This window comes from Pelodiscus sinensis, chromosome 30, assembly GCF_049634645.1.
Source record: "Pelodiscus sinensis isolate JC-2024 chromosome 30, ASM4963464v1, whole genome shotgun sequence".
In the NCBI taxonomy this organism is placed as follows: domain Eukaryota; kingdom Metazoa; phylum Chordata; order Testudines; family Trionychidae; genus Pelodiscus; species Pelodiscus sinensis.
This window is the reverse complement of record NC_134740.1, coordinates 8,183,433-8,210,693: the sequence shown is the minus strand read 5'-3', so window position 1 is coordinate 8,210,693 and position 27,261 is coordinate 8,183,433. Positions and strand designations below refer to the sequence as shown.

At 50.3% G+C, this 27,261-nt stretch overlaps 1 protein-coding gene across 1 annotated transcript; it reads right to left on the bottom strand.

The window, feature by feature from the left end:
* Positions 1-1,497: 1,497 nt before the first annotated feature.
* LOC102445727 (olfactory receptor 10D3-like) lies at positions 1,498-2,439 on the bottom strand. The gene has a single exon (XM_006120165.2). The coding sequence runs from the start codon at positions 2,428-2,430 to the stop codon at positions 1,498-1,500; it is 933 nt and encodes a 310-aa protein (XP_006120227.2). The 5' UTR covers positions 2,431-2,439.
* Positions 2,440-27,261: the final 24,822 nt, after the last annotated feature.

Genomic DNA, 27,261 nt, shown 5'->3' with positions numbered 1-27,261 from the left:
GCTGACTGGCCCCTGGAGCCGAAGTGGGTGGGGTTTCCTCGGGCCGAGCTGACACATGAGAGATGGAGGCCTGTGGAGAATTTGAAATTACCATGCCCGGAACCATTAATGTTTGGGCCCCAATTTGCTCCGCACAGATGCTGGGCTCACACCCTGTTCAGCAGGGGGAGGGGCCGGGCCCGGGTCTCAGCACCTACCCGGGAGCCTTGGACTTTATCAGTCTATTGCTTTTGCATTTCAAGAGCACAAGCTTCAGACTCACGTCAAAGAAGTCAGGACAATTCTGGGCCAGGCATTAGTACTCCTGTTGTACGCCGGCCGGGAGGCCCAGTCATAAGGCAGCTGCTGCCCCCCAGCTGGCCAGAGACAGCCCCGCCCCTAAGAGCTCCCAGAGCATCGGGGGGAGAAAGGAAAAATGGTTACCCCAGAGTCACCAGAGGGGAAGGGAGCCCCAGAGAGATGATGCCATTGCCCTGGCTGCCTGCCTTGCCCTCATGGCCCCTGGCATGAACGGACTCTCCTTCTACCCTGTCCACACCCCAGGTACCTTCACTGATGTCACTGACCGAGCCTTCCCCACCCACCCCCCTCCACTGACATCCATCCCAAGCCTTGTCCCCGACAAACTCCTCCCACCTATCCCCCAATCAGGAGCAGGAGCGACAGAAGCTGCCTAAGTGTGTGTCATGGGGCCACTAGGACATGGACAATGATTCGCCCTCCTGAGTCCCTGCCCTCGTGAGACCCACACACCGCGGGGGGGGGGGGTGTACACTGTCCCGTCTAGTGGCACTGAGACCGCTTACTGGGGGGATAACGAATCTATCCGCAGCCTTGGCCGCTAGACAGCTGGCGTTTGGCTCATGCAGGTCCCAGGTTCGGTTCCATCTGTTGGCGTTAGGTTTGCTCCCCTCTTCACCCTGTCCCCTGCCTCCTTCCATCACTTGCTGCTAAGCCCAGTAAGAAGTGAGGGGCCCATCGCTCTCTCCTGCTCCTGTGCCCTGGACCAGCTGGTAACGGGGAAGGCGCTAACACTAGGCCTGGGAATACAGCGAAGCCTCTCGAAGACATTCCAAGAGGTGGTGCCACCTTGCTGCTTGGCATTGCTCCTCCTATGCTGTGTCCCATGCTGGAGTTCACCATCCCAGACAGGTGCAGGAAATCAGGGAGGATTCAGAAAACCTGGTTTTAATGATGCACTTACAGAATCTGAGGTACATAGGTCTGTGTAATAAGTCTGAGATTTCCAGGCGTCTACTAGGATTGGCTGTCCGGTTCCTATGTATTTGAAGGCAGACTGAGCGCCCCGTCCCTTAGCCAGCTTTGGCCAAGTGAGCCCTACACCCCATCACAGACAGCTCGGGATTGGGAGGAGCATTCCTGGATTTCTCGCTCTGAGAGCTAGATGGGGATGGGAGGAGAGAGGGTCACAAAGGCCATGGAGCAGACATACAACTGTATTTGTAGGTGTATTTCCCTGCAGCCCCACATACCACATCAACATGCAGGCTTCTGACCCCCGGTCAGTTTTCTCAGAGCCGCTTTCACCTCCTTATTGCGCAGGGTGTAGATGGCCGGGTTCAGCATGGGCGTCACTACGGAGCCAAACAGCTCCACAGCCGTCACCATCACCATGTTCAGCTCGGGCTGGGTGTAGATCAGGGCACTGGGCCCGAAGAACAGCGTCACCACAGTCAGATGGGAGGCGCAAGTGGAGGCCGCTTTGCGCCGCCCTTCGGCCGAGTTCATCTTCACGACGGAGTAGACGATCCTCATGTAGGACGCGAGGATGAGGAGGAAGCAGATTACGGGCACCATGCCAGTGTTGGTGAAGACCACAGTCTGGATGATGTACGTGTCTGCACAGGCCAGTTTGGCCACGGGGAAGATGTCACAGAAGAAATAATCCACCATATTGGACCCGCAGTAGGGCAGCGTGAAGGTCAGGCTGGAGAGGATGGTGGCGTGGAAGGAGCTGGAGATCCAGCAGCCAGCAGCCAGGAGGGCGCACACCCTGCGGTTCATGATGAGCAGGTAGCGCAGCGGGTGGCAGATGGCCACGTACCGGTCGTAGGCCATGACAGTGTACAGCAGGCACTCGGTGCTGCCCAACAAGTGGAAGAAGAAGACCTGGGCCATGCACCCGCCCAGCGAGATGGTTCTGTTCTTGGCCCAGAGGATGGCCAGAAATTTGGGGATGCTGACGGAAGGGAATGAAAGGTCCACGACAGCAAGGTTGCAGAGGAAGAAGTACATGGGGGTGTGCAGGCGGGGGTCACCAAGGATGGCTGATAGGATGAGCAGGTTGCCCAGCAGGGTGCAGAGGTAGAAGGCTAAGAAGGTGAAGAAGAAAATGGTCTGGAGGCCATCGGTGTTGGGGATACCCAGGAGGATGAAATGAGTCACCACCGTGTGGTTGGCCTGCTCCATTTGGGTCTCTTTCCTGGGATAGGAGTTAGAAATACAGCCAGTGAGTTACAGAAACCAAAGACCTGCCAAGCTAGAACTGTGATGCTCACTCTTCCAGCCACTGCCCCAACTCATAAAGAATGGGGAATATTTCTGTCTCTGCAATGCCAGATTTGGTGGCGCTGAACATACGGAGAATATGTCGGCCTTGAAGAGCTGCAAACCAGAGACCAGCAGACAAAGGGGAGCATTCCAGTCTAGTCTGCTCTAGTCTAGTCTAGTCTAGTCCAGTCTAGCTGCTTTACTCCCTTGCGCTGTTTCACTTTCCTCAGTCCTGTTCAGTTACCTACCCCGCCAACCAGGGCAGAGTTTGGACTCCCCCAGAAGTTGTCAATACACCCATTTGTGGTTTGTTCCTTCTCACCACCCTGTCAATGAGAGGAGGGGATGGGGGCGTGTGCGCAGGGGAGCCCTGTGTTTGGGTTGGGCTGTGTTGTTACAATTGTGCAGGCTGCCACGGGTTTGTGTTAAGCAAGGGGGAGCACACAACGTCATGACTATTGGGAAGAATGGCCCTGTTGTACTGCCAGTGTTATACTGCCAGCGTGGTGTCTGCTGGTCAGGGTTCTCAGAGTTGTCCCAGCTCGCTCATGACAGGACCTCTACTCCGTCAGTGATGATAAACTTTTGGCTGCGTGCGTAACGATCAGTGCTCCCTTTATCTAGAGTTTAGACCCCGTGAACGTGGATCAACACAGGAGATCTCTGAGAGCTCCCAGAAACAACAGATGCAGGCAAGGTTTGAAATCAATCGAGCAGGTTTATTGTCATATACGAAGCTCTACCAGTTGGTAGCAGAAATTCTCAGCGCTACACCACTGCACCTTTGGCCTGCGTTGACAAGGTTCCAACACCGGGCAGGCCTATTGCCGTAGAACAGATATTGACAACGGTTAGCCAGAGTTAGGCACCTGTGCGTTCTGTAAGTCTAGGCAATGACACCTGCTGTTCAGGCACTTAGTGCACCCCCGGTTGGCCAGAGAGTACCCTGTGCGGTCTCCTTTTACAGACAGGTACAAACAATGTACATCACTTCTTTACATACCAGGTTACCTCTGCTGCCTAGTTACCACCCCTCACCTTACGGAAAGGGGGCTCACTTACTCTCCTTCATGCTGTCAAGTTCGGCACAGTCCTGAACCTAGGTCAGTATGTGCATTGGTTTTTGGGGAGTCTTTGTACCAAGACATTTCTTATTGAGCTATTCCACTCCTCCGCTTTGACTTACAGTCTGTACTCGGTGCCTCCCTATGTCCTTCCATGCTCCACCGAACACAATTACACAGTCATCAGTAGGGCCTCTTTCTGGGCTCCTGTGTTACTGTGTCTTGCTCACTAGATTTCAGGCGTCTGGCTGTTTTCATGTTATAGGCCTCTACTCATGCCTGCAAACCTTAACTTACTACAGGCCTCTGCTTGGTTAATGATACAAATTGTCGGGGGGAGGGGGGTTCTATAATGCTTCGAGCGAGCAGGGAATAGCAACAGCCACGAGTGTGGAATCACAGGGTGGTAATGGTTCAACGTGGTCCCCATCCTACCCATGCTTGACAGTTTGGTCCACAGGCCCTTAGCCTCCCACCTCCAAATACACACTGAGTTCTGCCAGCTGGGCGGGGGGCTTAGGTTAGATTTGAAGGAAAATAATCAAGTGTCTGTTGGCATTTTGCCAGAGAGATTCCCCATAGAGAGGCGGCAGGGCTGCAGGGAGAGACTGGCGGGGGGGCTATGGCAGGTGAGGCGGGGAAGGGCTGCAGGGGAGAGGCTAGTGCGGGGGTTATGGCAGATGGGGAGGGGCAGGGCTGCAGGACAGAGGCTGGAGGGGGGAAGGGGAAAGGCTGCAGGGGACAGTCTGGCCAGGTGGCTATGGCAGGTGGGGAGGGGAAGGGCTGCAGGGGAGAGGCTGGCCAGGTGGCTATGGCAGGTGGGGAGGGGAAGGGCTGCAGGGGACAGTCTGGCCAGGTGGCTATGGCAGGTGGGGAGGGGAAGGGCTGCAGGGGAGAGGCTGGCCAGGTGGCTATGGCAGGTGGGGAGGGGAAGGGCTGCAGGGGAGAGTCTGGCCAGGTGGCTATGGCAGGTGGGGAGGGGAAGGGCTGCAGGGGAGAGGCTGGCCAGGTGGCTATGGCAGGTGGGGAGGGGAAGGGCTGCAGGGGAGAGTCTGGCCAGGTGGCTATGGCAGGTGGGGAGGGGAAGGGCTGCAGGGGAGAGGCTGGCCAGGTGGCTATGGCAGGTGGGGAGGGGAAGGGCTGCAGGGGAGAGGCTGGCCAGGTGGCTATGGCAGGTGGGGAGGGGAAGGGCTGCAGGGGAGAGGCTGGCCAGGTGGCTATGGCAGGTGGGGAGGGGAAGGGCTGCAGGGGAGAGGCTGGCCAGGTGGCTATGGCAGGTGGGGAGGGGAAGGGCTGCAGGGGAGAGGCTGGCCAGGTGGCTATGGCAGGTGGGGAGGGGAAGGGCTGCAGGGGAGAGGCTGGCCAGGTGGCTATGGCAGGTGGGGAGGGGTAGCGCCACAGGAAAGAGGGGGGTTATAATAGACAGGGAAAGGCAGATCAGTGACACAGAGGCAGGCGCTGCACAGACGGGGCCAGGTGGCTGGGTGGATGGTTCTCTACAGGACACCCCTGGGGGCAGCAGGGCCAGGCCAGAGACAGGCAGAGACCGAGGGCAGCGCGAGAAGGTCGGTATCAAAGCAGGCGCCTTACACTGGCTGCATGGGCAGAGGCGGCTCCAGCTGACTGGGATTCTTCCCTTCTGCCCCGGCCGGGACTCCTGTGGCCACATCCAGCGTCCTCTCCAGCCCGGCCCAGCGCCCGGGTGAGGGGCCCAGCCTGGGAACATGGAACCCACCCACTAGCCCTAATGCGCTGCCAAGCTGGCCAGGGCTGCACCCGCGTCTTGCTCTGCACTGCTGCCGAGTTCACAGCTTCCCACCGCTTCCTCCAGCCTCCCGGCTCTGCCTGGGCCTTAAATCCCCTCCAGAACCCATGGGACCAGCCCTGAATCCCCACCGGGCTCCAGGCTGAGCCTTCGGCAGAGTCGCCAATTAACGGAGATTCAGTCTCACTTTGGAGATGCCCAGAGGTGTACCGGTAGTTCGGAATAGGAATCCTAGTTCGAACTACCTAGTTCGAGCCCCGTGTAGCCGCGCTGCACGGGGTTCGAACCAGCGGGGATTTAAAAATGGCGGCTCCCCGGTTATGCAAATGGAGCCCGGGAAATTCAAATCCCGGGCTTCATTTGCAAGTGCGGTATGCCTACATTACCCCGCTAGTTCGAACTAGCGGGGTAGTGTAGACATACCCTGAGCTAAAAGCCAGCTGGCTCCCAGCCTATGCTGTAGAGGTCTCTTTAGCTTAACTGTTGCTGTGGTCTAGGTACCACTTGCATTGCTCAATAACCATACTAGGGCTATGTCTGCACTGGAGGCTTCTTGTGCAAGAAGTCTTGCGCAAGAAAACGTCCACACTGCCATGTGCGAGCTGTGCTTTTGTGCAAGAGCACCCATGGATGTGTGGACACTTTCTTGTGCAAAAAGGCTCTGATGGCCATTTTAACCATAGGGCTTTCTTGCACAAGAAATCCCTGCCGAGCCTCCACACTGCTCTCTTGCGCAAGAGCTCCTGCGCAAGAGGCCTTACACCTGTCAAAAAAGAGCTTAGCTCTTGCGCAAGAAGCCCTCTCTTACCACGCCGCACTGTAAATTTCCTTGCACAGGAGCAGGTGGGCAGTGTGGATGCTCTGCAGATTCTTGTGCAAGAATGGCCATACTTGCACAAGAACACACCAGTGTAGACGTAGCCTAGGGCTATGCCTACACTTGCAACTTCTTGAGCCAGAACGGCTGTTCTTGCGCAATAATCCGCCGTGCATCCACACTGCCCACCCGCTCCTGCGCAAGGAGATGTACAGTACGGCGTGGTAAGAGACGGCGTCTTGCGCAAGAGCTACGCTCTTTTCTTACAAGTGTAAGCTCTCTTGTGCAAGAGCTCTTGCCAAGACAGCTTCCATGTGTAAGAAAAGAGCGTAGCTTTTGCGCAAAAAGCATAAGTGTGGACGCTCTCTTGAGCAAGAAAGCTATTTTAGCTATAGAGTTTTATTGCGCAAGAACCTCTGCTGCGCATCCACACTGCCATGGGTGCTCTTGAGCAAAAGCACATCTCATATGGCAGTGTGGGCGTGTTCTTGCACAGGAATCCTTGCACAAGAACCCTTGCGCAAGAAGTTCTTGTGCAAGGAGCCACCAGTGTAGACATAGCCTAAGGCTACGTCTACACTGGCGCCCTTTTCCAGAAATGCTTAAAACGGAACAGTTTTCCATTATAAGTATTTCCAGAAAAAGCACGTCTACATTGGCAGGATGCTTTTCCGGAAAAGCACTTTTTCCGGAAAAGCGTCCATGGCCAATGTAGATGTGCTTTTCAGGAAAAAAGCCCCGATCGTCATTTTCGCGATCGGAGCTTTTTTGCGGAAAAGACTACTGTGCTGTCTACACTGGCCCTTTTCTGGAAGTTTGTCTGGAAAAGGACTTTTGCCTGAACGGGAGCAGCATAGTTTTTCCGGAAAAACACTGACAATTTTACAGTAGATCGTCATTGCTTTTCCGGAAAAGCAAGCGGCCAGTGTAGACAGCTGGTAAGTTGTTCCGGAAAAGCGGCTGCTTTTCCGGAATAAGTGGCCCAGTGTAGACACAGCCTATGTGTGGGGGTTACACCTGTACATGAGTGCAAATGAGGAGTAATACCGCTGACGGGAAAGCAGCTGTGTGGATTTCTGCCAGCGGAGAATCGAACTCATGGACTGGAAAGGGGGATGGGATGCTGATGCTTGTCTGGGCTCTCCTGCTTGTGACACAAGTCAGAGAATTGCCCCTGGTGGCATGAAATAGCAGAGAGCTCGGCTGGAGGTTCAGCTGGAGGCCCCTGAAGTCACAGAGGGTTCCCCTTAGCTTGTACATCCGGCTGCGGTGCAGGTGGTTTCTGGGGGCACTGGTGAGAGTCAAATGAGAGAAACTGCTTAGAGACAGAGCTACTTACAGCCCAAGCCTGGGGATCTTCACTGTAACACCCTATACCAGTACCAAACCAGTGTGAGTTCAGGAGAAAGGGCCGTAAGTTGCATGACGGCTGAGTGAACTGAGCCGGGGCTGCTCCTGTTCGGGCTAGGCCAGCGGGAGAGACATGCACCACACTTGGCTTGCTCCTGCCATGGGGCTGCCATGGGTCAGTTACACCTGTGGGAAGGGCTTTGGTGGGGACAGACCCACAGACCCCACTCGGAGAGGGACGTGAATGTGTGAGGCAGGCAGGCTACATTAGGAGGGGGAGCTCATCCAGCCACGTGCTGCTGTCCTAGCAACGCCATCCTAACTAGGCCCCTTGCGATTGTTCCAGTCGCTTCCATTCCCTGCCCTTCCCCGTGGACCGGCTGACTTTGGATACAAGGCCTGGGGCCTGAGGAGAGACACCGTGATTAACCTCTGCAGACGTGTGATCCGCAGCCCAGTCGCCGCCTCCGAGCCACTTGGGATTAATTCAAAGGGTAATCATTCTAACGAGTCCCCCAGCTGGGCCATCTCTCTGCGCGGGGGCCAGGCACAGGAGTGACTCTGGGTTTGCATCAGCCGAGCCTGTGTGCCGTTGCCATGGACACCAGAGCCAGAGCGACACTTTTGTGTCTTTGTGTGTGTTCTCCCCAGCGGTGTCCTCAGTGTTATGGTAGGGCCTACAGCCTGGAAGTGAGGCGTTGTGCTGCAGAACATTCAGAAATGGAGCAAGAGACAGGCCCCATCTGAATGTGGGGCACATTGAACAGCTGAGCATGTCAAAGGAGTCAGTCAGTCACTATGGCAGACGGGGAAACTGAGGCACAAAGCATTTCAGTGAAGACTCAGGTAGACACCAAGTTTTTGTCGGAAAGATGCATCATGCGTACCTTTTCCAATTCTTTTGTTGGAAGAGGCTTTTCTGACATTGGGCCCCCTTTCAGAATTTCCTCGTGGAATGATGAACACAGGGGCTTCCGAAAGAGTACATTTGCTCTTCCACAAAAAAAAGCGTAAGAGCAAAAACATTCCCTGGATGTGGCAAAGTTTTTTCAGGGTACTTGCAGTACCTATGACCCCTTCCCCAGTCCAGCCGTACCCTGAGTTACTGAAGGTGAACTAGGGAGTTTTCTACCTAGCCTGTATCTGAGGCCAGAGATTCCTGTGGGCTCTTTCAATGGAGCTGAGTTGAGCCGAGAGGTCTCAGTTATCAAATGCTCCAGCCCCCAGCTCTCCCTACATCTCCCTCTATGGCCGACCAGCGCCCACGGCCGGGAGCTCAGGGGAGGTTTCCCATTGTCCAGCAGAAGCCACTGCAATTCTACAATCCACGTGCGCAGTGTGTGCACTGGCCTCCCACTCCCAGTTTGCTTTGCCCAGGCACCAGAAGCTGGCTGTTTGGTTCCTGGCACCAGTGAAAATACACCACTAGCGCAGCCCAGCAGGGGGTGCTGCAGTGCAGGGAGTGGGAAAGGGAGCCCAGCAGGGGGTGCTGCGGTGCAGGGAGTGGGACAGGCAGGCCAGCAGGAGATGCTGCAGCGCAGGGAGTGGGAAAGGGAGCCCAGCAGGGGGTGCTGCGGTGCAGGGAGTGGGACAGGCAGGCCAGCAGGAGATGCTGCAGCGCAGGGAGTGGGAAAGGGAGCCCAGCAGGGGGTGCTGCAGCACAGGGAACAGGGCAGGCAGTCCATAGGGGGCGCTGCAGTGCAGGGAGTGAGACACAAGAGTCTGGCTTTGTGGTTCTCAGTGGTTCTCAGGGCCAGTGCAAAGATACTACAGAGCTGGCTCCTGCTTCACCCAGTGCTGCCCTGTAGGGGACGCTGCAGTGCAGGGAGTGGGAAAGGGAGCCCAGCAGGGGGTGCTGCGGTGTAGGGAGTGGGACAGGCAGGCCAGCAGGAGATGCTGCAGCACAGGGAGTGGGAAAGGGAGCCCAGCAGGGGGTGCTGCAGTGCAGGGAGCGGGACAGGCAGGCCAGCAGGAGACGCTGCAGTGCAGGGAGTGGGAAAGGGAGCCCAGCAAGGGGGTGCTGCGGTGCAGGGAGTGGGACAGGCAGGCCAGCAGGAGATACTGCAGTGCAGGGAGTGGGAAAGGGAGCCCAGCAGGGGGTGCTGCGGTGCAGGGAGTGGGACAGGCAGGCCAGCAGGAGACGCTGCAGCACAGGGAGTGGGAAAGGGAGCCCAGCAGGGAGTGCTGCAGCACAGGGAACAGGGCAGGCAGTCCATAGCGGGCGCTGCAGTGCAGGGAGTGAGACACAAGAGTCTGGCTTTGTGGTTCTCAGGGCCAGTGCAAAGATACTACAGAGCTGGCTCCTGCTTCACCCAGTGCTGCCCTGTAGGGGACGCTGCAGTGCAGGGAGCGGGGCAGGCAGCCCAGCAGGGGATGCTGCAACACAGGGAGTGGGCAGTCAGTCAGTCTAATTGAGAGGACTTCAACGAGGGAGCCTACGGAGTTTGAGATACTAACTGAAGAAATGCAGCCTTTGGAATAGAACCGGTTCATGATGGTTGATTAAGGCAAAGGCAATATGGACCCACAGAGCACAGCGCCTTTGAGTTTGACTGATGTCCCCACTCAAGTGCAAGTGATGACCCGCCTGCCAGAGCTGGAACCGGGGCCGGTGGAAAAATAGAATAAGGAAATGTTATTTATGCCTTCACTAATGTAACACAAGAAAACGCAAGAAGCAGGCCCAATTAAATGTATAGGCAGCAGATTTAAAACAAACAAAATCAATTATTTTGATAGACATCTGTCAGGGATGATTGAGACGGTGCTTAGTCCTGCTGTGAGGGTAGGGGACTGGACTCGATGACTTCTCGAGGTCCTTCCTGTTTTATTGTTCTAGGATTTTATCATGCTATTTTTTCAAAATCAATTTGGGGAACTCTTTGCCAGGAGATGGTGGAAAGACCCAAACCATAACAGGGTAACAAGAAGAACACAGTGGCTATGTCTACACTGGCATGATTTTCCAAAAATGCTTTTAACGGAAAAGTTTTCCGTTAAAAGCATTTTCAGAAAAGAGCGTCTAGATTGGCAGGATGCTTTTCCGCAAAAGCACTTTTTGCAGAAAAGCGTCCGTGGCCAATCTAGACACGCTTTTCCGCAAAAAAGCCCCGATCTCCATTTTCATGATCGGGGCTTTTTTGGGGAAAAGAAATCTCTGCTGTCTACACTTTTGCCCGAACGGGAGCAGCATAATTTTTCCGCAAAAGCACTGACAATCTTACATGAGATCGTCAGTGCTTTTGTGGAAATTTAAGAGGCCAGTGTAGACAGCTGGCAAGTTTTTCTGCAAAAGCAGATGATTTTGTGGGAAAACTTGCCAGTCTAAACACAGACAGTAAATTCAAGTAGGATGAGTCCATCAATACCCCTAGCCAGAATGGGCAGGGATGGTGTCAGTTTGCCAGAAATGGGAATGGGCAACAGGGGATGGGTCATTTGATGGTGTCTCTTCTGTTTGTTCCTTCTGAAGCATCTGGCATTGGTCACTGCTGGAAAACAGGATACAGGGCTAGAAGGAACTTTGGTCTGACTGAAGATATGTCTACACTGCAGAGTTTTTTGGGGGACAAATAGCTGTTTTTTTGAAAAACTTCACTCACACTGCAATCGCATTCTTTTGAGAAAAAACATGGAAAGAAGTGAGGGGTTTCTACGAGGAAAAAGCCTGTTTCCAAACGAGCCCCCTGCTGTAACCCACTACACTACACTCCCCTTCCAGATCTGAGCTGGGGCCCAGGAATCCTGAGGGGGTCTCTCTCTCTTTCTCTCTGCAGAGTTAGTAACAAAGTAAGAATACACAATACAACCTAAGGCTAACCAGTGTCCCTTAAGTAACTTGCCACAAGAGGAGTGAGTCTAATATTTATTTAATTTTCTCGCTTTTATATAGGAATTTGACACAGTGCTCCTGCCAGCTAACTGCTAAGTTGTCTGCCAAAAAAGTAGAGTTTCCCAGAATCTTACTGGCTCCTGGGCAGACATGATGTGTGGTAGGGGGAGAGCAGATGGGATTGGTTCTCCTCCCTCCCCATTTGGTGCTGTCCTCAGTCTGCCCCTCCCCCCCCATGCCGTCACTCTTTCCCCCACTCCAATCACAGCATGGACAGGTCTGCCTCCTCCTCACCAAAGTCTTAAATGGAGCCCCTGCTGCATTCGGGGACGGAGGGTCTGTGTTCTCTCACCACCCCCTGGGCAAGTAGCACAGACTGAGTGGGGGGGAGCAGAAAACTGCCTGGAACAGTTGTCTGGGTGGATTTTCTGAGGCCTATTAGGACTTGGCTGGGGGGAAGGGGGCTGGCCATGAAGACAGAGCACCCTGAGCTTCAGAGACTCGGCAGGGAGCATGAATGTGGGACAGAGGGAGGTGTCAGGCCTGGGAACAGCTAATCCTCAGAGCAGCCAGGAGGGGGCACCCTGTCACAGTCCTGATTTCTGTAACTGTTTGGGCAGTACCCAGCCCACAGTGCCCTAAGCTCTGTGTGCCTGGGTGTCCATGCAACACCTGGCCCAGCAGGCTCCACAAGTACAGTTGCTCTGGGTGTGTCTGGCCAGTGCCTGGCCCAGGGTGTCCAGGTGTCCCTATAGCTGTCACTGTGTAATCTCTGACCCATCTCAGTCACTGTGCAACCCCAGGCAGACCAGGGCTCCCTTCTCAGCTGGGCCTACAGATACTACCACAAAACACACACTAAGCTACCAAAAAACAAACATTAAGTATGCACGAGACACACATTGAGCCTACATGATACACACACTGGCTGTGTCTAGACTGCATCCCTTTTCCGTAAAAAGGATGCAAATTAGACACATCGCAATTGCAAATGAAGCGGGGATTGAAAGTAGGAATAAGAAATCGTCCGGAAATGGGCTTTATTCTGGAGGATCGCACCAGTCTGGACGCCCTTTTCCGGCTTTTCCCCAAGCCGGAAAAAAGCAGCGGCCATGTTTATTTAAATCACGCGGGGGATATTTAAATCCACCATGGATTTCCCTATTCCAAAGTTAGAAATTAGCATGCCTCTTCCGGAGAAGGAGCCAGTCTAGACGTAGCCTAAGAGTACATAAGACACACACTAAACATACACAATACACACACACTAAGGGTATGTCTACACTAGCTCGTTAGTTCAAGCTAGGTAGGCAAATGAGGGCAACCGGAGTTGCAAATGAAGCCCGGGATTTAAATATCCTGGGCTTCATTTGCATGTTCCCGAGCGCCGCCATTTTTAAATCCCCCTTAGTCCGAACTAACTGCCTTAATTCGAATTAACTGTTACTCCTCATTTAAAGGGGCTTGTGTTGGGGGGAGGGAAAGAGGCTTGTGCAGAGGGATAAGGGGAAGAAAGGGGAAGGCACCAAGAGACAAATGGTAGGGGACAAGTGCAGACAATGAGGGAAAGGGCAGGAGGGGGGACAAGGTGATGCTAGGAGAGGAGAGGGGAAGGGCATTGGGGGCTAGATGGGGAGGGGGAGGTGCTGGGAGAAGGCGTGAAAGAAGGGGTGGGCATGAGAAAGGTGGGGATGGAGCAAGTCATGTGTGAGGGCACAGAGGGGCAGGAGCGGAACGGGGCAGAGGGTGGTGAGGGGATGGGCATCAGGGAAAAAAGGGAAAAGGGGACAGGGGCAGTGAGGGAAGTGGGAGGAACCAGGAGGGTGCAGGGCTAAGGGAAAGTGCAGGTGCCAGGGAATTCTTAGGTGAAGCAGAAGGGCAGACACCTGCAGGGGAGGGACCAGCACCGGAGGAGAGAGGCAGAGCAGGTGTGTAGAGGGAGGTGTTAGGAGAGGGGATGAGGAGGGGTAGCTCACATGATCAGAGTGGGGCTACTGGAGGAGTGGGCACAGGGGGGAGAGAAGGGCTGGTGGATGGGGGGCAGGTCGCAGGAGGGCTGGGGGCAGTGAGAAGGGCAGGAGTCAGGACAGCAGAGGAGGGTGAGGAGTTGGGGGGCAGCAGGCCCCAGGGGAGTGATGGCGCAAGGAGAGGAGACATGGCAGCAGAGAGAAAAGGTAAAGGGTTAAAAACATTTATTAATAACGTGGTTTGCTGCCCATGGCTGGTTTGTTTGCGCCCCATGGAGCAGTTTGGGTTTATGAGGGATCAACACGTGGCCGGCGAGTGGGAACCAAAACAAAAGAGTAGTCAGTGCAATGATCTTCTGTTGAGATGTGTTCTAGTAGTTACATTCTTGGACTGTCATTGCTCATGAAAAGTGCTGTCACATGGGTAGAAATCGGGTAAATGTTGCATTTTGTTAATATCAGCAGAGCTGACTGAAATGGGGCCTGTGTGTTGTGTAGTCCTGCCTTCATCTTTGTACTCATGCCTGTCAGTGTGAGAGAAGCTATTTGTATAGATTTCATTGCATATGCAACCACACTTAAGTTGAGGCCCTCAGCATGTTCTGTAAGTATCAGTGTGGTCCGTGGGGCTTCCAAAGTTGAGTTGCCCTAGCTCATCCCTGACAGGTGTCTGTCTAACCTGGTCTTAAATATCTGCAATTTAAGCCCATTGCTTCTCATCCTAATCTCAGAGGCCAAGCAGAACAATTTTTCTTCCTCCTCCTTATGACACTCTTTTAGATACTTGAAAGCCGCTCTCGTCCCTTTCTGGTCTTCTCTTTTCCAAGGTAAACAAGCCCAATTCCTTCAGCCTTGCCTCATAGCTCATGTTCTCTAGACCTTTCACCGTTTGTGTTGATCTTCTCTGCACTTTCTCCAGTGTCTTCATGTTTCCTGAAATGTGGTGCCCAGAACTGGACATGATACTCCAGCTGGGGCCTACTGTAGATGGCTCATTCCCTGCCTAGGGGACGTGAGACTGGGCAGGTTAATTTCCAATCCTCCTGTTTATTCTTTTCCTAAGCCAGGAGGACACAGTAGTTCTGATGGGGGCTCCGCAGAAAGAAGCCTGCACTGCCCCCTGCTTGAAACCTTGTGCAGGTGTTAAACAGCTGTCCAGCCCAGCCTAGAGGTGATTTCATTTCAGCGTGCCTGAAGCCACACAGCACCAGCAATGGACAGGAGAATGGTTCCGAGGCATGGCTTGCTCATGACTGCTTCAGTCCCGTTGATGGGCCTCAGCCTCTTTCCTTCCCCTCCCCTGCTTTGCAATGGGGCTGTAGACTCTGGGGGAGAGGGGTGGAGGCAGGCAGAGGCGTCTCCCTGCAGCAGATGTAGACACGTCTCTATATTAATCATTCTCTCATTGAAGTTTTTAGCTTTGTATTGAGTCCTTTTACATGGAAACTTTGTATTACGTCTTGGTAGAATAGTCCCTAGGAAAGTGAGGCAGAGACTGTCCCTGTGGGGTGAATGAGGCGGGAATGGATAAGGCGGAAGGTGAGCACCTCTGGGCAGTTGCAAAGGTTGGAGAGGGGATGGAAGCCAGATCCAAGATCAATGAGCCCTGGGAAGTGGGCCCATTGAAAGGAGACTGGACCTGTGGATGCCTTGGGGGTCAGCAGCAAGGGCCTGCTTTGGGAAGCCCCCTCTTTGGAGGTGAATGGGGCAGCATTGAGACACCACCGAGAAGCAGGCGCCACAGACACTAACTGCAGAGTCATGGGATGGCTCTCACAGATCTTGCACATGCATAAGATGACAGATCTGCAGGAGGGGGGGCCGTGGCGTAGTGAGGGGGCCGGAGGGGTCAGTTGCCCCTGGGAGAAAAATAATATAAAATGTAGTTAAAAATAGATGTCACATGTTTTTAAACAGAATCCCATCTCTCCTGCCTTTTGTCTATTTTTGTCTCTTTAGGCCTCCAGTTAAAATTTTCAAAAGCACTTGAGTGACTAAAGTCATTTTTGAAAACTGGACTTGGAAATCTAAGCTCAGATTTTCAAAGGTAATGAAGCTCCTAAAGAGACAGTTGCCAACTCGGATCTTCAAAGATACCTATCTGATCTTTACGCACCTTTGAACATCTGGTCAGAAGTGTCCTAGTCAGTTCTGAATGTGAGATGTAGGAGCCCAGTCCTAATTCCTTCAGGCTTTTTTTTAAAAATTTGAACATTTATCTCCCTCCTTTCTCTTTCACTATCCAATAAGTGCCTGGATCAAAATGATAGGTGTTTTGTGAATATGCTGACTTGAGAGTGGAAAGATTTCATATTGTCATTTATGATTCGTGGTAACCCATCTCAAATATGAAAAACTATTCTGATATCTGTTCATATTAGGAGCTGTTTAATTCAGTTGACCATTTTCAGTACCTCATCAGGATATTTAGTGGAGAAGATATTGTTGTTTTTTATTTATATTGTGGGCAAAGCGTGGGCTCACAAGAATTCCTCCATTGTTTTACCATGAGTCTCAAAACATTTGGTGATAGAAATGTAGCCGTGTTAGTCTGGGGTAGCTGAAGCAAAATGCAGGACTATGTAGCACTTTAAAGACTAACAAGATGGTTTATTAGGTGATGAGCTTTCGTGGGCCAGACCCACTTCCTCAGATCAAATAGTGGAAGAAAGTAGTCACAACCATATATACCAAAGGATACAATTTAAAAAATGAACAAATATGAAAAGGACAAATCACATTGCAGAACAGGAGGGGGATGCGGGGGGGGGGGAAGGAAGGAAGGTAAGTGTCTGTGAATTGATGATATTAGAGGTAGGGAGAGTGGGATGTTTGTGAGCTAATGGTATTAGAGGTGATGATTGGGGAAACTATCTTGGTAATGGGTGAGAAAGTTCAAGTGTTTGTTGAGTCCTTTTTGGAAAGTGTCGAATTTTAACATGAATGACAGTTCAGAGGATTCCCTTTCAAGTGCAGATGTAAAAGGTCTTTGTAGCAGAATGCAGGTGGTTAAGTCATTGAGAGAGTGTCCTTTCTGGTTAAAATGGCAAGAAACTGTTCTAGAACAACGTTTCCTCAACTCCCGTCCCCTTTCACCCCTCCTCTACCTACGGTACATCGATGACATCTTTATGATCTGGACACATGGCCAAGAAACACTGGAGATATTCCACAGAGATTTCAACAACCTACACCCCACCATCAACCTCAGCCTGGACCATTCTACACGAGAGATCCACTTCCTGGACACCACCGTACAAATCAACAATGGAAAATTAGACACCACTCTCTACAGAAAACCCACCGACTCATACAGTTACCTACATGCATCCAGCTCCCATCCAGAACACACCATACGATCCATCGTCTATAGCCAAGCCCTTCAATACAACCGCATCTGCTCTAACCCCACTGACAGAGACCAGAAGCTTCAGGATCTCTACCAAGCATTTATAAATCTCAACTACCCACCCAGAGAAATAAAAAAGCAAATTGAAAGAGCCAGACGAATACCTAGAAACCATCTACTTCAAGACAGACCCAAGAAAACCAACAATAGAACACCACTTGTCATCACCTACAACCCCCAACTTAAACCTGTCCAACACATTATCAATAAACTACAGCCTATATTGGAACAGGATACCATACTCAAAGAGGCTCTGGGAGACAGACCCATAGTCTCCTATAGACAACCACCTAACCTCAAGATGATTCTTACCAACCACCACAGGACATACCACACTAATACCAACCCTGGTACCTTCCCTTGCAACAAACCCCGTTGCCAGCTTTGTCCACATATTCATTCTGCTGATACCATTATTGGACCTAACCAAGTGAGTTATAAGATCAAGAACACATATTCCTGCGCATCCAGAAATATAATCTATGCTATCATGTGCCGAAAGTGTCCGTCTGCTATGTACATTGGACAAACATCTCAGACACTTCGCCAAAGGATTAATGCCCACAAAACAGATATCAGACAAGATCACAAAGAGAAAACAGTTTCTTGCCACTTTAACCAGAAAGGACACTCTCTAAATGACTTAGCCACCTGCATTCTGCTACAAAGACCTTTTACATCTGCACTTGAAAGGGAATCCTCTGAACTGTCATTCATGTTAAAATTCGACACTTGCCAACAAGGACTTAACAAAACTTTGAACTTTCTCACCCATTACCAAGACAGTTTCCCCAATTATCACCTGTAATACCATTAACTCACAAAAATCCCACTCTCCCTACCTTTAATATCAGCAATTCACAGACACTTACCTTCCTTCCTCCCCCTTCCCACCCCCCCGCATCCCCCTTCTGTTCTGCAATGTGATTTGTCCTTTTCATATTTGTTCATTTTTTTTAATTGTATCCTTTGGTATATATGGTTGTGACTACTTTCTTCCACTATTTGATCTGAGGAAGTGGGTCTGGCCCACGAAAGCTCATCATCTAATAAACCATCTTGTTAGTCTTTAAAGTGCTACATTGTCCTGCATTTTGTTTTTTCTTTGTGATCTTGTCTGATATCTGTTTTGTGGGCATTAATCCTTTGGCGAAGTGTCTGAGATGTTTGTCCAATGTACATAGCAGACGGACACTTTCGGCACATGATAGCATAGATTATATTTCTGGATGCGCAGGAATATGTGTTCTTGATCTTATAACTCACTTGGTTAGGTCCAATAATGGTATCAGCAGAATGAATATGTGGACAAAGCTGGCAACGGGGTTTGTTGCAAGGGAAGGTACCAGGGTTGGTATTAGTGTGGTATGTCCTGTGGTGGTTGGTAAGAATCATCTTGAGCTTAGGTGGTTGTCTATAGGAGACTATGGGTCTGTCTCCCAGAACCTCTTTGAGTATGGTATCCTGTTCCAGTATAGGCTGTAGTTTATTGATAATGTGTTGGACAGGTTTAAGTTGGGGGTTGTAGGTGATGACAAGTGATGTTCTATTGTTGGTTTTCTTGGGTCTGTCTTGAAGTAGATGGTTTCTAGGTATTCGTCTGGCTCTTTCAATTTGCTTTTTTATTTCTCTGGGTGGGTAGTTGAGGTTTATAAATGCTTGGTAGAGATCCTGAAGCTTCTGGTCTCTGTCAGTGGGATTAGAGCAGATGCGGTTGTATCAAAGGGCTTGGCTATAGACGATGGATCGTGTGGTGTGTTCTGGATGGGAGCTGGAAGCATGTAGGTAACTGTATGAGTCGGTGGGTTTTCTGTAGAGAGTGGTGTCTAATTTTCCATTGTTGATTTGTACGGTGGTGTCCAGGAAGTGGATCTCTCGTGTAGAATGGTCCAGGCTGAGGTTGATGGTGGGGTGTAGGTTGTTGAAATCTCTGTGGAATATCTCCAGTGTTTCTTGGCCATGCGTCCAGATCATAAAGATGTCATCGATGTACCGTAGGTAGAGGAGGGTGAAAGGGGACAGGAGTTGAGGAAACGTTGTTCTAGGTCAGCCATAAAGATGTTAGCATACTGTGGGGCCATGCGTGTACCCATGGCTGTGCCACTGATCTGGAGGTATAAGTTGTTCTCAAACTGGAAATAATTGTGGGTGAGAACAAAGTTACATAGGTCTGCTATCAGGTTGGCAGTAGTGTCCTCTGGGATAGTGTTTCTAATTGCTTGTAATCCGTCTTCATGTGGGATGTTGGTGTATAGAGCTTCTACATCCATGGTGGCAAGGATGGTATTATTGGGGAGGTTATCGATGTTTTGTAGTTTCCTTAGGAAGTCAGTAGTGTCTCGGAGATAGCTGGGGGTATTGGTTACGAAGGGTTTGAGAAGAGTGTCTACATAGCTGGATAGACCAGTAGTGAGCGTGCCAATACCAGAGATGATGGGACGTCCAGGGTGCCCAGGTTTATGGATCTTGGGAAGTAGATAGAACAATCCTGGTCGGGGGTCAGAAGGTGATTCTGTGTGGATTTGTTCCCGAGTAGCTGTGGGGAGGCTTTTAAGGAGACAGTGTAGTTTTTTTTGGTATTCCAAGGTGGGATCAGAGGGGAGAGGTTTGTAAAATGTGGTGTTTGAGAGTTGTCTGGTTGCCTCCTGGTTATAGTCGGCCTTATTCATAATGACCACAGCACCCCCTTTGTCAGCTGGTTTGATTACAATGTCCAGGTTGTTTTTGAGACTCTGGATGGCATGGTGTTCAGCCCGGCTAAGATTGTGTGTCGCTTGTTGTCATTTGCGAATAATGTCATTCTGTGCGTTGTTGCGGAAGCTGTGTATATAGAAATCCAGATTGTAATTCCGACCGTCAGGGGGAGTCCATCTAGAATTATTTTTCCTTTGGTGTTGATAGGGGGGATCTGGTAGGTCAGATTGATGTTCAGTGGTGGTTTGGAAATATTCTCGGAGACGGAGGCGGCGAAAAAAAACCTCAAGGTCACCACAAAATTGTATCCAGTTTGTGGGGGACGTGGGGCAGAAAGAGAGACCCCGGGACAAGACAGACTCTTCTGCTGGATTGAGTTTGTAGCTGGAGAGGTTAACAATATTATCCAGTGGGTTGAGGCAGTTGCTGTTGTAGCCAGTGGTATGGAGCAGGTTAGAAAATTTATTGTCTTTTCTTTGTTGTAGGGAATAGAAGTGTGTATAGTAGATTTCTTGTCTGGTGGAACAAAAGTCTTGCAAGGTGTCAGTTGGTGTGGATGTTTGTCTTGAGATGAGATGATCTAAGTTAGAGATGTCATTCTTGATGGTTTTCTGTTTCTTGTATAAAATACTTATCAGGTGATTCCTTAGTTTTTTGGATAGTGTGAGGCAGAGTCTTTCACTGTAGTCAGTGCAGTATGTTGATCTTAATGGATTGTTCACTTTCAGTCCTTTGGGTACGATGTCCATCTTCTTGCACTTGGATAGAAAGATGATGTCTGTCTGTATCTGTGCAAGTTTCTTCATATGGTTGATGGATTTCCATTCCAAACGGCTAAATGTAGTGCCTTGCATGTAGACTAGTGATAGAAATGTAGCCGTGTTAGTCTGGGGTAGCTGAAGCAAAATGCAGGACAATGTAGCACTTTAAAGACTAACAAGATGGTTTATTAGATGATGAGCTTTCGTGGGCCAGACCCACTTCCTCAGATCAAATAGTGGAAGAAAGTAGTCACAACCATATATACCAAAGGATACAATTAAAAAAATGAACAAATATGAAAAGGACAAATCACATTGCAGAAAAGGAGGGGGATGCGGGGGGGGGGGGGAAGGAAGGAAGGTAAGTGTCTGTGAATTGATGATATTAGAGGTAGGGAGAGTGGGATGTTTGGTGTTTTTCTAAAGGCCTGGAGTCAGTTGATTATGTAGGAATCTCAGCTTTCATTTAAAAAAAAAGTTCTCGATACTTCTGGGCCTTACAGCTAAGGAGGAAAGCTTTAAAACATGAACCCTAAATACTCAAACAAAAGGCCAATAAAAATCCAACATGTTTTATTTTTAAAAAATCTTATGATTTGTAGACCATTCTCGTAACTTTGTGTAGGGGTTCCTTGTGATTTTTGGGTTGGCAATACTGCTCTTTGATAGGTGAATTTAGAGAGGTCTCTCCCTTCAGTTTCCCTTCCCACCCTCCTTTTCTGTCACTGGTCATCAGAGAATCATAGAGACAATGGAGAGTGGGGTGAGTCCATGACTATGGTTAATAGTTAGTCACACTGACCAGTCATTATCAGCCAGGGGTCTGAATGAGCTATCTATGACCATCTGTTAATCAACTGTAGGAAAAGGTTTCACGAGCAGACCTTATTTATATAGACATACCTACTTTGCCACAGAGATCAGTAGACACACAGAGTTCCGGACGGACCAGCCCCCGTAAATGTCCACAAAGTGGCCCCGGTGGTCCATGAGGGCCTGAAGAACAATGGAGCAGTACCCCTTGCGGTTCATGAAATGGCCCACTCGATGCTCCAGGGCCAGGATGGGGATGTGGGTGGCGTCCAGGGCTCCCCCGCAGTTGGGGAACCCAAGGGCAGCAAAGCCAGCCATGGTATCATCCATGTCACGCAGGCGGATGATTCACGGGAGCAGGACGTCGTTGATGGCGTGGACGACCTGCAGAAGGGTGCAGAGAAACACAAGGGAACACATCACATACGGCAGGGGTGAGTGTGCACTCCCTTGGGCCCCCCCTTGATTCCCTCTGTCCTCACACACACACACACACACACACACACACACACACACACCAGGGCCCCCCTCACCCCACGGCCACCCCCACCACCACCGGGCCTGTTCAAGGGAGGGACGGCCCAAACCCCTGGGCGACCCAGCCTGGAGTCTTGCTGTCCCTGGGCCTGGAGTGCAGCACCCTCCCCCCACCCCACTCCCCACTCCCCCTGGGACTTACCTCCATGACGATCACTCCGATGGTTGATCTTCCCACCCCGAACTGCTGTGCCACCGAGCAGTAGCTGTCCAGTGTGGCCAGCTTCCAGAGCACGATGGCGACCCTCTTGTTCAAGGGGATGGGTGCCCGCAGCCGGGTGGCGGCTCTCTGCAGCGGGGGGGTGAGCCAGGTGCACAGCTGCAGGAAGGTCCGCTTTCTTATTCGGAAATTCCTGATCCATTGCTGGTCGTCCCATAGTCCGAGGACCACCCGGTCCCACCAGTCGGTGCTGCTCTCCAAACTCCAGACGGGCCTCTCTACGGTCGGGTGCTGATGCGACATGGTTGCCAGGGCCTCCCTGGTGAGGGAGTCCAATGCGATCTCTGCCTCCTGGTACATGTACACCATGGCACTGGCCTCCAGCACGAGCAGCAGGCACTTGTACAGCTGAAACAGGGGCCTGAGCAGGTACGTGGCCACCCATGGCTCCATAGCAGACAGAGCAGGGCAGAAAAAACAAAACTCAGGGAAAAGCAGTTGTGGGCCGAAGGGTGGTGTCCCTAAAACTCAGAGGGCAACCACCGAACCTGCGAAGGGTGTCAGTCCCTGGCAGAGGCCCCAAGGCATGGGAGCAGGAGACCAACGGCTGTCCGGCAAGACCCCTTTAAGCACATGTCTGAACGGCGCTCTGGCCCCGCCCCCGAAAAGGTCTGGTGGCCTTTGCCCTCTTCAAAATGGCTCCGGGCTTCTGCTTTTCCGGAAAAGCGTGCTGCCAATGTAGACGCACTTTCCGGAAAAGCGCATCGTTATAACGGTAACTCTGGGGCCAATGTAGATGCTCCTTTTCCGGAAAAACTTAAAACGGAAAACTGTTCCGTTTTAAGCATTTCTGGAAAAAGGTGCCAGTGTAGACACAGCCTTGCTGTGTCAAGGTGATCAATTCTGGCTCTTTTGGGTTGAAATTCACTTAAGACTTGGAGCTGGGAGAATGAAATGTTGTTATCCGTATTGTATGATTAAAAGGTAAAAGACCTGACCTTAATATGACCTGGCTTAGGGTCTACCATAACTTGAACACTAAGCAGAGGATAGTGAGCAATTTTTAAACTAAGGGCGGGGGGAAGCCGATGGGTGTGGAGGATCACCTGGATCGGACAGAGACATCAGTGAGGGGAGGTTCTATTAATAGAGATGCTCTGTGTTCTAGGCAGGAGGAGAGGATGGAAGTATGAGTCAGATCAAATGAGACACAATCAAATGAAAAAGAGTCTAACCCATCAGGAAATGGCAGACAGATAAATAGTGACAGGTTATTAAAGTGCTTATAGACAAATGCTAGAAATCTAAATAGTAAAACGGGTGAATTAGAGTGCCTCGTTTCAAAGGAGGATATTGATATAATAGGCATCACGAAAACTGGGTGGAATGAGGACTATCAATGGGACACAGTCATACCAGGATACAAAATACGTTAGAAGGACAGAACACGTCATGCTGGTGGGAGAGTGGCACTATACATGAAAGAAAATGTAGAATCAAATGAAGTAAAAATCTTAAATGAGCCAAAATGTTCCACAGAATCTCTATAGATTGTAATTCCATGCTCCTATAATAAGAATATAGCAGTAGGGATATATTATTGTCCACCTGATCAGGACAGTGATAGTGACTATGAAATGCTAAGGGAGATTAGAGAGGCTATGAAATTTAAAAACTCGATAATAGTGGGGGATTTCAACTATCCCCATACCGACTGGGTACACGTCACCTTAGGACGGGATGCAGAGATAGCATTTCTTGATACTTTAAATTACAGCTTCTTGGAGCAGCTGGTTCGGGAACCCACAAGGGGAGAGGCTATTCTTGACTTATTCCTAAGTGGAGTGCAGGATCTGGTTCAAGAGGTAAATATAATTGGATCACTTGGATATAGTGACCACAATGTAATAAAATATAAATATTCCTGTGGTGGGAAAAACACCTTAGCAGCCCAACACTGTGGCATTTAATTTCAGAAAGGAATTACACAAAAGGCATTACATAAAAATGAGGAGGTTAGTTAAACACAAATTAAAAGGTACAGTGACAAAAGTAAAATCTCTGCAAGCCGCATGGACATTTTTCAAAGACACCATCGTAGAGGCACAACTTAAAAGTATACCCCAAATTAAAAAACACAGTAAGAGAACCAAAAAAGTTCCACCATGGGTTAACCACCAGGTAAAAGAAGCAACGAGAGATAAAGAAGACATATTTTAAAACATGGAAGTCAAATCCTAGTGAGGAAAATAGAAAGGAGTATAAACTTTGTCAAATTAAGTATAAAAATATAATAAGAAAAACCAAAAAGAAGTTTGAAGAACAGCTAGCTAAATGCTCCAGGGATCTACAGGTGCTCCTGGCAAAACTTACAGACCAGTAAGTCTAACATCAGTACCGGGCAAATTAGTTGAAACTGTAGTAAAGAATAAAATTGTCAGACACATGGATGAATATAATTTGTTGGGGGAAAGTCAACATGGTTTCTCTAAAGGGAAATCCTGCCTTACTGATCTACTAGAATTCTTTGAGGGGGTCAACAAACATGTGGACAAGGGGGATCCAGTGGATATAGTATACTTAGATTTCCAGAAAGCTTTTGACAACGTCCCTCACCAAAGGCTCCTAGATAAGGAAAGTTGTCATGGGATAAGAGGGAAGGTCCTTTTGTGGATTGATAACTGGTTAAAAGACAGGAAACAAAAAGTAGGAATAAATGGTCAATTTTCAGAGTGGAGAGAGGTAACTAGTGGGGTCCCCCAAGGGTCTTTCCTGGGACCAATCCCATTCAACTTATTTATAAATGATCTAGAGAAAGGGGTAAACAGTGTGGTGGCAAAATTTGCAGATGATACCAAACTGCTCAAAACAGTTGAGACCAAATCAGACTGTGAAGAGCTTCAAAAAGATCTCACCAAGCTAAGTGATTGGGCAACAAAATGGCAAATAAAATTTAATGTTGATAAATGTAAAGTAATGCACATTGGAAAAAATAATCCCAACTATACATACAATATGATGGGGACTAATTTGGGTACATGTACTCAAGAGAGAGATCTTGGAGTCATTGTGGATATTTCTCTGAAAACATTCACTCAGTGTGCAGCAGCAGTCAAAAAAGCAAATAAAATGTTGAGTCATTAAAAAAGGGATAGAGAATAAGAGAGAAAATATCTTATTGCCTCTGTATGAAACCTCTGTATATTCATATGTTGAATACTATGTACAGATATGTGATAGAAATGTAGCCGTGTTAGTCTGGTGTAGCTGAAACAAAATACAGCACTATGTAGCACTTTAAAGACTAACAAGATGGTTTATTAGATGATGAGCTTTCGTGGGCCAGACCCACTTCCTCAGATCAAATAATGGAAGAAAATAGTCACAACCATATATACCAAAGGATACAATTAAAAAAAAAAGTGAACACACATGAAAAGGACAAATCACATTACAGAACAGAAGGGGGATGTGGGCGGGGGGGGGAAGGAAGGTGAATGCCTGTGAGTTAATGATATTAGAGGTGGGGAAAGGAAGATGTCTGTGAGGGTATGTCTACACTACAAAGTTAGTTCGAACTAACGGACGTTAGTTCGAACTAACTTTAATAGGCGCTACACTAGCGCTCCGCTAGTTCGAATTTGAATCGAACTAGCGGAGCGCTTAGTTCGAACTAGGAAAACCTCATTTTACGAGGACTAACGCCTAGTTCGAACTAGCTAGTTCGAACTCTATGCCCCCCTCCCGGCCCCGGACCCCTTAAAGGGGCACGGGCTGGCTACGGTGCCCGTGCCAGGTGCAAGCCTGCCAGCACCCAGCTAGCAGACCCTGCACCTGGCACGGCACAGAGCCACCCACCCGATGCCCCCCAGCCCACCCCCTCTTGCCGGGACCAGGCTGGCGGCTCCCGGGAGCTTGCCCTGGACCGCAAGAGGCGGGCACCTTCCTGGGCTAGTGCGGACATCGTGGACCTCGTCCACGATCTCCTCACTAGGCACAGGAAAGTGGCCGTCTAGGGCAGGAGAGCTGCCAGCCTGGCCACCCAGGACCAGGTGTGCATGAAAATCAAGGGGGTCCACTGAGACCCCCGACCCTGAGCCCTGAGCTTACAATGGCCGTCCTGGGTCAGACCAAAGGTCCATCTAGCCCAGTAGCCTGTCTGCCAACAGCGGCCAACCCTAGGGACCCTGGAGGGGATGGACCGAAGACAATGACCAAGCCATTTGTCTCGTGCCATCCCTCTCCAGCCTTCCACAAACTTTGGGCAGGGACACCACTCCTACCCTCTGGCTAATAGGACTCCATGGACCCAACCTCCATCACTTTATCTCACTTCCCTTTAAACTCTGTTCTAGTTGTAGCCTTCACAGCCTCCTGCAGCAAGGAGTTCCACAGGTTAACTATTTGCTTTGGGAAGAAGAACAACTTTCTCTTACTAGTTTCAAGCCTGCTACCCATTCCTTTCCTTTGGTGTCCTCTAGTCCTTCTTTATGGGAACTAATGAAGAGCTTTTCTGTATGCACCCTCTCCACCCAACTCCTGCTTTTAGAGCCCTCTATCCTGTCCCCCCTCCGTCTCCTCTTTTCTAAGCTGAGAAGTCCCAGTCTCTGTAGCCTCTCTTCATATGGGACCTGTTCCCAACCCCTGATCATGTTAGTTGCCCTCCCCTCTCCCAGCCTTTCTCTTCCCCTCTCCCACCTCCTTTTCCCAGTCTCCCCCAGTTTTTTTTCAATAAAGACAGAGTCAATGTTGGAAGAAACGTTATCTTTATTTTGTACATCAATAAGAAGGGGGGCTAAGGAAGGGTAAGTGGAAGGAGGTGAGGGAGGAATGGGGTACGAGCCCCCGATGGGGAGGACTGGGCTGGCTCTGCGGGCTTCTGGGGGTGGAAGCTCTCCTGCAGCCCCCCAATTACTCCCTCTCCGCAGATGGCAGCCTGCGGCAAGTGCAGCCGGGCTGATGGCCGAGTGGTGTGATGTGCCCAGTGTGGGCACTCAGGGCACTCCAAGCCAGAACTTCTTTGCAAGCGGGGCACCCCTTAGAACTGTGTGTCCGGGGTGGGGGTCGGGACCCTTTAAGCGCAGCCCTCGGCTAGCCTGAGACAGCATCTCCATGCTCTAAGTCCTCCTTTTATGCCCTGCCGGCACTGCTTCCGGCCATCCTTAAGCCCTGTTCAGAGTCCACTCAATGTGGACTTACTAGTTCGAACTAGCAAAACGCTAGTTCGAACTAGTTTTTAGTTCTAGATGCGTTAGTTCGAACTAGCTTAGTTCGAATTAACTAATTCGAACTAAGTTAGTTCGAACTAGCGCTGTAGTGTAGACGTACCCTGAGTTAATAGTATTAGAGGTGATAATTGGGGAAGCTATCTTTGTAATGGGTAAGATAGTTGGAGTCTTTGTTAATTCCTCTGTGGAGTGTCGAATTTTAGCATGAATGCCAGTTCAGAGGATTCCCTTTGCACTTGAAAGTGCAGTGCAGAGGATTCCCTATCTGTACTTGAAAGGGAATCCTCTGAACTGGCATTCATGCTAAAATTCGACACTCTCCACAGAGGAATTAACAAAGACTCCAACTATCT